Below are 13,151 nucleotides of genomic sequence, written 5' to 3' on the forward strand. Positions count from 1 at the left end.
GTAGTGCTTCTGCCTAGAACGCCATTTTGCCGCAAGTCCTGCTTTCTATGTTTTTTTAAAAAGAAATCTCTTTGTCATTTTTTTCCTAAATTCTAGTTCTTATAATTTTGACCTCAGTGTTAAGTGAGGCATAGATCCATGGTTGTAAACTTTCTGAAGAGTCTTTTCCTAACCACCCCACCCCCATTTAGAGGCTGGAACAAACTTCCTTCTGTCCTTTTGCTTTTCACTGAGCAGGCATCTGTTTGAGGATCTGTCCTCACCTCATCCCTTTTCCCCTCTCCCCAGCATCTGTTGTGTCTACCTACTAGCTTAAGGCTCTGAGTTTTCAGTTTACTCCTTGTCTGTGGCCACAGCCATTCCTCTGACAAGTCCTAGGTAAGATTTGCATAGTTTCTCATGTGATGTCTCAGGTCCAGTGGACCATCTTACCCAAGCAGAGCTGGTAATTTCTTTTGAAATGTATTCAAGACATAGTCTGATTTTAATGCAGGTAAAATGCACAACAGCTGCATGTTAGAATTGAGGAAATCTCACGGATAAAACTACTTAAGCAACTTAAACACTTTTTACCATGCACTTTCCCCTGGAATCTGACGTTCTTCTCTGTCCTGGCTCCCGGCGCTCTGTGGGCAAGATTTGTCCTGGCCAGGGGTACTTTGTCCTTTTGACCTCTCAGCTGTTCCCTGAGGAGGTACAGCAGTTCATAGAAATCCAGCACTGGGAGGTCTCTAACACACAATCTTGCCAATTCCTCAGTTGTCTTGTTCACCCCCTAGGCCTAGGTGGGGAGAGTAAAGATAGCCCCCAGCTCTGTGACTGCTGCATCTGTTGTGCTGTTAACGCATACATATGTGTATGTGTTTGCCTTCTGTAGGTCAGACGTGTGTTGACATCAAGGACAACGTGGTGGATGAGGGATTTTCCTTCACCCCCAAAGGTGACGACCTGTGCCTAAGCTGTACCTGCCATGGTGGGGAGCCGGAGATGTGCGTGGCTGCCCTCTGCGAGCGGCCGCAGGGCTGCCAGCAGTACCTCAAGGACCCCAAGGAGTGCTGCAAGTTCATGTGTCTGGATCCAGGTGAGATTGATGGTGGGTTGCAAGTCAGCCGACTCATTCAGGGACAGAATCTAAACATCCCTTTGCTTTCTCAGTGGTGACGATGCCTAAGAGCTCATGGCACGTGGTATAGCCGCCACTGGCAGTGTTTGCTCCACAGAGCTGGCTCAGAGGCTTTGGTGCCAGGTACTCCAGTAGGCATGTGTCTCAAGTAACCTGGCCTCTTTTAACTGCTGCTTCACAGGTTGGCTCGGTTCAACTTGCAGGTAAAAGGTTTCATTCACAAATTGTGAGAACTCGAGCATGGTTATTTGTTCAAAAATCAGCTATAACTGACAGCTTCAAACATGTCTTTCTCCTTTTCTTTTAAGATTCAGAATCAGACTTGCAACTTATTTCCACATTTGAGCTCTTCCTGTTTTCTCACTATGTTGTTTTGGGAGAGTGATGACAATTTTTTTTGCTTACAGTCATCAACTTTTACTGTTGGAATCTTCAATAAAAAGATTAAATATTCCCCCCAATTTCAAAATAAAACTCCTCCTGACTAAGTGGTGCTGTATATGTGGGCCCTGCATAGAAATCTGGTCTCTCTGGATGACCGTCTCCTTCAGCTTCCAAAAAAAAGAACAGTCCATAGCACCCTGCTCTTAGGGGTCATTGGCAAGTTTCAGACTCTGTGGACCATACTGATTGTCCTCTACACCAGTGCAGTCAGTGGCTCTGTATGAGTTCAGCATCTCAAGAGAAAAGTAAATCAAAAGCAGACAACACGAATTTGCTTCTTCCATGGGCATCACCATCTGAAAATAACATGGGTGGGAATTTGTGAAGGCACCTGGGCTCACGGATCCTGTGAAAGAAGAGCTAGAGAGGGCCCCATGGCAGGGAGAGGTTGAATTTGCCTGGGGCTTGTGGAAGGACAAGCTCGGGCCTAGGTATGAGGACCAGTACATCACGCTGTCCCAGGGTGGAGTATTGGCAGATCCCCTCCACATTGCTAGGAAAGAGGGTCAAGGAGCCCTTCAGAGGCTGCGTGTGAAGTGTAGTGGCACAAGTATCCTAAAAAGTATGCAGTTGACTGCAGTGAGCACAGAGGCCATATTTGCAGTGAAGCCCCCAAGAGGACATGGAGCTGGAGACTGGTGCGAGGGGCTTCTCAGCCTCCTGCGTCTCGCAGGGATGACAGCATTCTGCTTGTTTGTGTAGGGTGCATTCCTGCGAGGTTGTGAGAAATCCTCTACCCCCAGCCATATCACTCTGAAACTCCAGCTCACTTACCTTGTATGGGTGTCAGAATCTGTCTCCCACAAGCCATGTCACCTGGATTCCTGGTTCCATTTTTCAGGAATCTCTCAGCACTGCCTTGCACCCTGTCCCAGCTTTATAATCAGGACCAGCTGAATGGAATGATGACCCATCTGGGCATGTGTAGCCTCTGGGGCCTGCTCAGCCCTGAGGACCTCTCAGCAGAGCAGGGCCCTCAAGGGGATCTAGGCCTACCCAGTGCTGCTGCAGGCCCACTCTCCTGCACAGCTGGGAGGGCTTTCTCTCCCAGGGGCCTGCTCTGTCACACAGACAAGATGCTCATACTGTACCCAGGACAGAGATGCTGCCACTGGAACTAGAGGCACTGGAAGTAGTATCTCAGTTGTTAGCCTTTAAAGTATCTCCTTCAAATAGGCCAGGGTGTCTGCTTTCACCTTTCTGTAGTGAGCATTGTACAGAAGGTCAAGGCCTGTGAAGAAGGCAAAAAAATATCAAAAGGCATCCAGACTGGAAAGGAAGAAATGAAACCATCTCTTTTTGCTGATGACATGATTGTCTACATAAGAAATCCAAGACAGTCTACAGAAGAGCCGCTAGAACTGATAATTGTGCTTAGCAAGGTCTTCAGATACAAGATCAATATACAAAAATCAGTTGTGTTCATGCCATACACAAAAACTAATTCAAAATGAGTCAAGGACCTGAACGTTAAATCTAAAACCATAATGCTCCTGGAAAAAAATATAGGAGCAAAGCTTTGGGACCTAATTTTTTTCAATGATAGATTATCAAACACAATAAATGCATGAGCAACAGAAAACAAAATAGATCACTGGGACCTCATAAAAGTTAAATACAAGTAGTCCCTGACTTACAATGGGGTTCCGTTTGACATAAGTTGAATACCTCTTTTTTTAAAGTTTTCGTTATTGCCTTTTATTATCGATATCTTTATAAATCTGATCTTTATTTGTCTTTGGGGTGTGGAAACATTATATAGAAACATTAGCAAATTACAAGCAGCAAGACTATATTTAGTACATATTACAATAAGACGTACAAAAAAAAAAAAACCAGATGGTCATAAGTGCAGTTTGTTGTAACTAAAATACGTTGTAAGTCAGGGACTATCTGTACTTATATTCATCAAACACTTTATCAAAAGAACAAAGAGACCACTTTACAGACTGGAACAAATCTTCAGGAATGATAACTAAAATATATAGAAAACATCTATAACTTAATGACAAAAAGCCCAATCAAAAATCAGGTGAAGAACATTAACAGACACTTCACCAAAGAGGATATTCACATGGCCAACAGACACATGAAAAGATATTCAGCGTCATTAGCCGTCAGAGAAATGCAAATGAAAACCACAATGAGATACCATTTCCTCTCACTAGGATAGCTACGATTAAAAAAAATTGGATAACAAATGTTGGCCAGGATGTGGGGAAATTAGAATCCTTATCCATTGCTGGTGGGAATGCAAAATGGTACAGCCATTGTGGAATACAGTCTGGAGGTTCCTCAAAAACCTAGAGGTAGAACTGCCATATGACCCAGCAAGTCTTCTTCTAGGTATGTACCCTAGGGACCTAATAGAAGTGACACGAACAGACATATTCACACCTGTGTTCATTGCAGCAGCATTCACAATATCAAAAGATGGAAACAACCTAAGTGCCCATCAACAGATGAATGGATAAGTAAAATGTAGTACATACATACAATGGAATATTACTCAATGATAAAATGAGTTCCCAAAACATCTTAACAACACAGCTGAACCTGGAGGGCATTATGTTTAACGAAATAAGTCAAGCACAAAGAAACAAATACTGTATGTTCTCATTTTTATGAAATGACATGAACAGGTAAATATACAGAAACTAATATTCATTAGTGGTTACTAGGGGTGTGTGTGGGCGAGGGAGAGAAGTATTCCTTAGTTAGTAGTCACTTTTGTTTATTGAAATGGCAAAGATGGCACTGAATGTAGGTTATGACCTGATGTAACTGATGTCAGTAAGCTGTACATAGGGAAAAGGGATGAAATGGGCAATGCTAAGTTGTGTATGGTTTTGCAACCGTAACAACCACCAAGAAAAAGGGAGGGGGTATAGATGTCAATGCTAATTAGACATAACCAGTCACCTTAGGTATTCTCTTGGTTTGGGGGCTTAGGGCTGTGGTCTCATGAGACAGTCCAGTCAATTAGCATAGTATAGTCCTTAAAGTTTATGTTTTGCCTCCCACTATGGTAAGTAGTGTCTGGGGTCTTAAAAGCTTATGAATGGCTGTCTTAGCTATCTCGTGCTGCTATAACGGAAATACCACAAGTGGATGGCTTTAACAAACAGAAGTTTATTCTCTCACAGTTTAGGAGGCTAGAAGTCTGAATTCAGAGTGCTAGCTCCAGGGGAAGGCTTTCTCTCTCTGATGGCTCTGGGGGAAGGTCCTTGTTATCAGTCTTTGCTAGTCTAGGAGCTTCTGAGTGTAGGAACCCCGGATCCAAAGGACACAAAATTCTCCTGGCTCTTTTTTCTTGGTGATATGAGGTCTCTCTATCTCTCTGCTTGCTTCTCTTTTTTATCTCAAAAGAGATTGACTCAGGATACAGTCTAATCTTGTAGATTAAGTCCTGCCTCATTAACATAACTGCCTCTAATCCTGCCTCATTAACATCATAGGGGTAGGATTTATAACACATAGGAAAATCACATCAGATGACAAAATGGTGGTCACACAGTACTGGGAATTATGGCCTAGCCAATCTGACACACATTTTTGGGAGACACAATTCAACCCATAACAGTGGCCATCTAAAATACTATTGGACTTTATACATCTGGAACAAAAGAGAAAAAAGAAAACCCAAGAATCACAGAAGGAAATGGACTACAGGACTAATTGTCTAAATGAACCACTGCCTCCTTCAGCTTGACACCAGAAGAACTAGATGGTGCCCAGCTACCATAACTAAATGTTCTGATCAGGAACACAGTGGTGCTCTGATCAGGAACACAAAAGCGTCTACCCCAGCAGAACGTGTCCTCTGTCTGGGGGACCAGCGATAGCTGGGAGCCAGCAGACCTAGAAGACAGAAGACAGCCCTATCTGTCAGTGTCCAGAGCACCACGAAAGGCCTAGGCCTGTTGTCGGTCCCCTGGGACCTCTGGTTCCTGGGACAGAGCTCTCTTCTTTGTGTCTGAATAGAAGTGACTTGATTCTAGGAGGTGCATCCTTCTGGTTCCCACTGTGGAGGGGTGGTCAGGGACTTTGACTGAGTTCTTGGGTTTATTTTAGAATAGATTAAGAGTCAGTCATTGCAAAGGGGCTCCTTCTCTGGGATCTCTGAGCTGGCAGCCAATTAACAGATGTGTCACCAGCTCCCTTAGTTGATGGACTGCCACCAACAGACAGGGACGAAATGTTCCCTTGAGATTGGTGGCGGGTCAGAGGCATCAAGAAAAGCAACTAATTGGTGAGAGAACACATCCTTTTTCCATGTTCACTTCTCAAGTGTTGTTAACAACAGAGCAGCTTTTTGGGAGACTGGCCCTGTGGGAGAAGAGCAAGAGCGAGCTCTGGTCATCTGTGTTGGTGTGGAGCAGGCTGGCCCTGCAGGAGAGGTGGAGGGCTCTAGGGGCACTCTGTGGAGCCCATGTTTCAGTGAAGTGTCTGCTCGGGCCTGGGCAGTTGGGCAGAGATGGGAGTGGACAGTCATCGAGCACTTCCCGCAGCTAAGCAGGTTCCCTGTCCATGCAGAGTCCTCCTACTTTCAGGAGCTGACCAGATCTCCTCCCCGCTGAGGCCTCCCTGGCCTCCAGCCTTGGTCTGTAGAGTCGTTTATTCCTGCAGAGCCACTTTCTGGTCCATCCTTCTGTGACTTTTGCAAGGTGCTAATCTCATCTAAGTCGAAAGGATTAAGTGAGAGAGCATTTGACAATGCCTATCACGTCATATGCACTCAGCAAATATAAGTTATCTTTCTTCACACTTCTATCACACATGTCATCCCTTGCCCAAAATCTAGCTGCTGCCATAGCAAAAAGCTAACCCACACCGGGTGTGGGCCAGGGTGATAGGGCAGGGTTTCTCTACCTCGGCACTGCTGGCATTTGGGCTAGGTAAGGCTTGTGGTGGGGGCCATTCTTTGTGTTGCTGGGGTTGAGCAGTACCTCTTGCCTCTACATACCAAATGCCAGTAGCACCCCCCCCACCCCCAGTGTGACAACCAAAAATGTCTTCAGACATTGTCAAATGTTCTCTGGGTGGAGCCAAAGTCACTTCCCTGATGAGAACACCTGGTCTAGGGGATAGGCGCTAGGTTGCATGTACCTGAGTCTATACTCTTGGCCAGAAGGGACCTATCATCTGTGACTGGATGACTTACAGATGCCAGAAGGGCTGGAGGACCAAGTTGGTGGGCTGAGCATTCCACTGTGCCCAGAACAGTGATCAGCCTTGGCTTACCCGGGAGCCACTGCCCCTGCTGTGGTTGGGAGAGTCACCTCTGCAGTTACAGTCCTCAGGACCACAGTGCCTCTGTCCCGAGGTGGCCAGTGGTGGTCCAGGCTCCAGACCTTGCAGAAGCTGCTGAGAGGACACCAGTGCTGAGAGGACATCTGCAATGGGGCCAGCCAAGAGCCTCTGCCCATAGCCTCCATTCGCCTCCCTGGCCTCACCCAGGAAGGAGCAGCACCTTACCGTCTGTGTGTGGATCAGCTTCACATGTGGTGCTTCTGCCTGTCTCACAAAATTATAAATCCGCTAGTCAGTCATGTGGCAGTGCTGGGCACACACCCTTCAGATATCTTCAGAGGCTCCCTACCAACAAAGAGAAGTTGGTAAAACGGGGGTCCTGGGGAGATAAAGAACTAGAACAGCCACTGATGAGCAGGGAAGAGTGAACTGTTGATGGGCAGGAGAGAGGGCGTTACAAGGACGCTGGTGCGCCCAGTGGAGACCGTGTCCTCATCCTGCTCCTCTGGTCACCTGTGAGGGCTCCGTGTGACCCCGGCCTACTGGTACAAGACCATGGATTCCAGGCACTACTGGGAAGAGTTTGGGTGGGTGGAAGGGTGTGGAAGTTTCTGAAGAGATGAAGAGGTAGGGGAGTGAGGAGGCAGGGTGGATAGGGCTTCCTTCCAGCCATGTGGGCTGCATGGAAGTGGTGGCTGATCGGAAGCAGGGCAGTGCAGAGAGCTCTGTGATCACCCACATGGGCTGGGGCTCAGGCTGTGAGTCTGGGCAATCCTCTTTCAAAGGATTGTGGTGAGGAGCTGCGAGGTACTAGATGCAGAGGGTCTGGTGCATGATCAGTGCCTGTGTTTGAGACACCATGGGGGCACTCTGAGGTCTGAGGGCAGCATGTAACATGCTGGACCTGTCACTTCTCTGTCACCAGACTGATCTACAGCAGATGCCACCACCGCCCCTTTACAGCTACCCTTGCACACCTGCCCCCCAGCCTCTCTTGTGCTGTGTGGGGACTTGTAAGTGTACCTTGTGTCTCTGGAGTGGGGGTCTTAGGGTGCCAACCCGGCCTGCCTGCATGGTGAGGGTACATAATGGATCCCACACCATGTGTACGTTGGGGAGAGAGTTGGCATGCAGATTTCTGAGTGCTTGTCTGCGCATGTGTAAGCAGGTGTGTGTGTGTGTTCTCTGCCATGGTTTTTTAAGGGTTGGAGGAGAGGAGTCTCATTTGTGGAATGAGATGATCTGGGTTGACCCTGCTTCCTGTGGTGTACTGTCCCCAGGGATCATTGAAAATAGCAGCTACACCCAGGCCTCTGTGAGTACTCAGTAGGTCCTAACTTCCCCCATCCATCCTTCAGGGTACCCCATCCTGTCACTTCTCATCTTTGCCCCCACCCCTGCCTGGGCCACTGTCATTTCCTTCTCTGGGCCTGTGGGAGCCTCCTCACGGGCTTCTCTGATGTGCCCACGTGTCTTCCCTGCAGTGATTCCCTTGTACAGCAGCTGCCTGAACCAGAGCTCCTCGGGTAACACCCGAGGTGCCACCCTTGGTGCCACCCTCCCAGAGGCTGCCCTTCACCACGAGAACTAAATACTGAGACCCTATCCCATCTGGCCTACCCTGTCAACCGTTCTCCCCTCCCCTTGGCTCTGTCTTCTTGCCTCCTTTGAAAGGCCTTTCCTGACCACACATCTAAGACACACTCCCTTTGCTTTCTTTGTTTTTTAAATAGACTTTATTTCCTAGAGAAGTTTTATGTTTACAGAAAAATTGTGCAGAGAGTACAGAGTTCCCATTTACCTCTTCTCCCCCCTGCAAACCAGTTTCTTCTGTTATTAACATCTTGCATTCGTTTGGTATATTTGTTAACAACTGATTAACCAATATTGATAATTATTAACTGAAGTCCATAGTTTACATTGGAGTTCATTCTTTGTATTGTCCAGTCCTATGGATTTTGACAAATGCATAATATCACATGCCCACTATTGCAGATGTTGTTATTGTTAGTTGCTGCCAAGTCTGTTTCAACTCATAGTGACCCTATGTGACAGAGTAGAACGGTCCCATAGGGTTTTTGTCATGGTTTGAATTATGTTCCCCAAAAAATGTGTGTATCAATTTGGCTAGGCCATGACTCCTGGTACTGTGTGATTTTCCTGTATGTTGTAAACCTGCCTCTATGATGTTAATGAGGGAGGATGGGTGGCAGTTGTGTTAGTAAGGCAGGACCTGATCTACAAGACTGGATTGTGTCCTGAGGCAATCTCTTGAGATATAAAAGAGAGAAGTGAGCAGTGAGACAGGGGGACCTCATACCAACAAGAAAGCAGTGCCAGGAGCACAGCGCATCCTTTGGACCCGTTTTTATTTTTTTTAATTTGCTTTTTTTTTTTAATAATTTATTTTATTTTTGTTGTTGAGAATATACACAGCAGAACACACACACCAACTCAGCAATTTCTACATCTATAATTCAGTGACATTGGTTACATTCTTTGAGTTGTGCCACCATTCTTCCCGTCCTTTTCTGAGTTGTTGCTACCCCATTAACATAAACTCACCGCCCCCTAAGTTTCCAATCTAATCTTTTGAGTTGCTGTTGTCAATATGATCCCATGTAGATAGTTCTTAAAAGAGCACAGTGCTTATGGCAGACATTCTTTCTACTATTTAGGCTAAAAAATTGTTTGGTTTTAAGAAGACTTCAAGGCATATTTTTGGTTTAAGTTTTAAGGTTTAAAGATTATCTCAGGGCAGTAACTTCACAGGTTCATCCAACCCCCAGGGCTCCAGAAAGTCTGGAGTCCATGAGAATTTGAAATTCTGTTCTGCATTTCTCACTTTTGATCAAGATTCTTCTATAGAATCTTTGATCAAAATGTTCAGTATTGGTAGCCGGGCACCACCCAGTTCTTCTAGTCTCATGGCAAAAGAGGCAGTTCATAGAGGCAGTTAGCTGTGCATTCCATTTCCTCCTCCTAGTCCTGACTATTCCTTCTTCCTCTGTTGCTCCAGGTGAATAGAGACCAATTGTTGTACCACGGATGGCCACTTGAAAGCTTTTAAGACCCCAGGTACTACGCAACGAACTAGGAGATAGAACAGAAGCACTGAACACATTATTAGGCCAAGTAACTGGGATGTCCCATGAAATCATGACCTTAAACTTCCAAACTAAGGAACTAAATCCCATGAGGTATTTGGTTGTACATAAGCAGCCTCAGCAGCTACAATTTTTTCTTTCTTTTTTTTTTTTTTTGCCATTTTAAATATATCTATCACACAACTTTTGCCAATTCAGCTTTTTACAGGTGTACAACTTATTGATAGCAATTACAGTGATCAGCTGTGCTCCTCTATCCTTAATCAGTAAGATTTTTCCATCACCGTAAACCAAAACTCAGGACTCCGTAAGCAGTAAGCCCCCTTTCCCCCCACCTCCTGCCCCTGATAACCACTAATAAACTTTGGTCTGTATACACTTGCCTGTTCTTGTCTTTTTATCCACCACTTGTCTGGTGTTTGTTGTACTGTGGTGGCTTGTGTGTTGTTTTGCTTTGCCATTGGTATTTCAAATACCAGCAGGGTCACCCTTGGTGGACAGGTTTCGGTGGAGCTTCCAGACAAAGACAGACTAGAAAGAAAGACCTGATGATCTACTTCTTAAAAAAAAATTAGCCAGTGAAAACCTTATGAATAACAGGAGAACACTGTCTTTTTACATATGTGAAGTCATACAAAATTTGTCCTTTTCTGATTGACTTATTTCACTCAGCATAATTTCTTCAAGCTCTATCCATATTGTAGCATGTATTAAGACTTTGTTTCGCTTACCGGCTGAGATTGTATGTATGTACCACATTTTGTTTATCCTTTCATCTGTTAATGGGCATTTAGGTAGCTTCCACCTTCTGGCTATTGTGAATAGTGCTGCAGTGAGCATTGGTGTATAAGTATCTGTTTGAGTTTGTTTTCAGCTGTTTCGGGTATATACCTACAAGTGGAATTGCTGGGTCATATGGTAGTTCTAAGGAGCCCTGTGGTGCAGTGGTTAAGCACTTGGCTTCTAAGCGAAAGGTATGTGGTTGGAACCCACCAGCTGTTCCTCAGGAGAAAGATGTGGTAGTTTACTTCTGTGAAGATTACAGCCTTGGAAATCCTATGGGGGCAGTTTTACTCTGTTCTTCAGGGTCACCGTGAGTAGGAATTGACTTGATGACAATGGGTTTTGGTTCAATTTTTAGGAACTGTCACACTGTCTTCCACAATGGCTGTACCATTTTGCATTCCCACCAGCAGTGGATAAGGGTTCCTGTTTCCCCACGTCCTTGCCAACATTTGTTATTTTTATCTTAGCCATCCTAGTGGGAAGTAAAATGGTATCTCATTGTGGTTTTGATTTGCATCTCTCTGATGACTAATGACATTGACCATCTTTCCGTGTTTGGTGGCCATTTGAATGTCCTCTTTGCTGAAATGTCTATTCAGGTTCTTTGCCCGTTATATGATTGGGTTATTTGTCTTTTTGTTGTTAAGTTGTCAAAGTTTTCTATATATTTTGGTTATTAGATTCTTATCAGATGTATGGTTTCTGAAGATATTATCCCAGTCGGAAACTTGTTCACTTTTTTGGTAAAGTCTTTTGATGAACAAAAGTTTTAAATTTTTATGAGGTCCCATTTATTTATTTTGTCTTTTGCTGTTTGTGCTTTTGTTATTGTATTAATCTATTATTAACCCTTTCAAGACCCAGTTATTTTCTACTTTGAATTTTTTGTTGATACTATGTTTTTTCAGTAGTGGAATGCATGCTAAGTAGTTGAGTGTATTTAAATTTTTGGCTGGTAAAATAGATTCTGAGAAATATTAACATGAGAACACATAAAAATATATGATTTGTGGGAGCCTGTCTGGGCCACCAGCCTTGAGTAGCAGGCTTTGTTGTGAGGTGCCTTCCATTTGGGTACATGGGGCACCTCTGGTTTTGCCTAATACCCCAGCTATTTTGCTTTAATGAATGTTTCTGTCGCCTTTCACCATTACACAAGTTCCCACTGGAGGGAAGCAAATACTTTCAGCGGGAAAAATATACTCCCAAAGAATTTCAGAGGTATAAAAAGTAGGTGGGATACTGTATGTTCCATGAGTTATGAAAGGGTTAAAAACTTGGACCATCAGCATGCCCCCTGCATTTTTCTTCTAAGAGTTTTATGATTTTAGCTTTCATATTTAGGTCTTTAATCAGTTTTTTTTTTTTGTTTGTTTTTTTTTTTAGTTTTTTTTGTAGTTGTTGAAAATATACACAGCAAAACATGCACCAATTCAACAGTTTCTACATGTACCATTTGGTGACAGTGATTACATTCTTCAAGTTGTGCAACCATACTCACCGTCTTTTTCTGAGTTGTTCTTCCCCTGTTAACATAAATTTACTGCCCCCTAAGGTTTCCTAGCTAATCTTTTGAGGTGCTGTTGTCATTTTGATCCCATCTAGATAGATCTTAAAAGAGCATAATGCTCAAGGCAGACATTTTTTCCTAGTTAAGTTAAAACTGTTGTTTGCTTTTAAGAAGACTTCAGGGGGTATTTTTGGTTTAAAGATTATCTCAGGACAGTAGTTTCAGGGATGAACCCCTGTTCTTCTACCCTCCATGGCTCCAGGAAGTCTGAATGAATGGAGATGGGGAACCTGGTGTAAAGGGAAAGGGGAGAGGGCTGACACATTGTGGGGATTGCAACCAATGTCACAGAACAATTTGTATATAAATTTTTGAATGAGAAACTAATTTGTGTTGTAAGTTGTCACCTGAAGCACAATAAAATTTTTTTAAAAAATGTTCAGTGATGGTAGCCAGGCACTGTCTGGTTCTTCTGGTCTCATGGCAAAGGAGGCAGTTGTCCATGGAGGCAATTAGCTACGCATTCCATGTCCTCCTACTGTTCTTTCTTTGTTGCTCCAGACAATTAGAGACCAATTATTGTACCTTGAATAGCTGCTTGCAAGCCCTTAAAACCTCAGGCACTATGCAGTTAACTAGGAGGTAGAACAGAAGCACTAAACATGTTATTAGGCCAGTTAACTGGCATGTCAAATGAAACCATGACCCTAAACCTCCAAACCAAGAAACCAAATCCTAGGATGTTTGGATGTTTTTGGATATACATAAGCAGCCTCAGCAGCTGCTTTTTTTTTTTTTTTTTTTTTAAGTATATATATCTATCAGACAACTTTTGCCAATTCAACTTTCAGGTGTACAACTTATTGATAGCAATTACAATTATCAGCTGTGCAACCCTACCCTTAATCAGTGCACTATTTCCATCACC

At 44.2% G+C, this 13,151-nt stretch overlaps 1 protein-coding gene across 1 annotated transcript in view; it reads left to right on the plus strand.

Moving 5' to 3' along the window:
- Positions 1–13,151, plus strand: part of DGCR2 (DiGeorge syndrome critical region gene 2) — a 118,603-nt gene that overhangs the window by 74,826 nt on the left and 30,626 nt on the right. Inside the window, exons 6-7 of the mRNA XM_023725039.1 lie at positions 760–785; positions 878–1,081. Coding sequence (XP_023580807.1) covers positions 760–785; positions 878–1,081 — 230 coding nt within the window. The remainder of the gene's footprint in view (positions 1–759; positions 786–877; positions 1,082–13,151) is intronic.

The sequence above is a fragment of the Trichechus manatus genome, unplaced genomic scaffold (assembly GCF_000243295.1).
Source record: "Trichechus manatus latirostris isolate Lorelei unplaced genomic scaffold, TriManLat1.0 scaffold00282, whole genome shotgun sequence".
Classification (NCBI taxonomy): domain Eukaryota; kingdom Metazoa; phylum Chordata; class Mammalia; order Sirenia; family Trichechidae; genus Trichechus; species Trichechus manatus.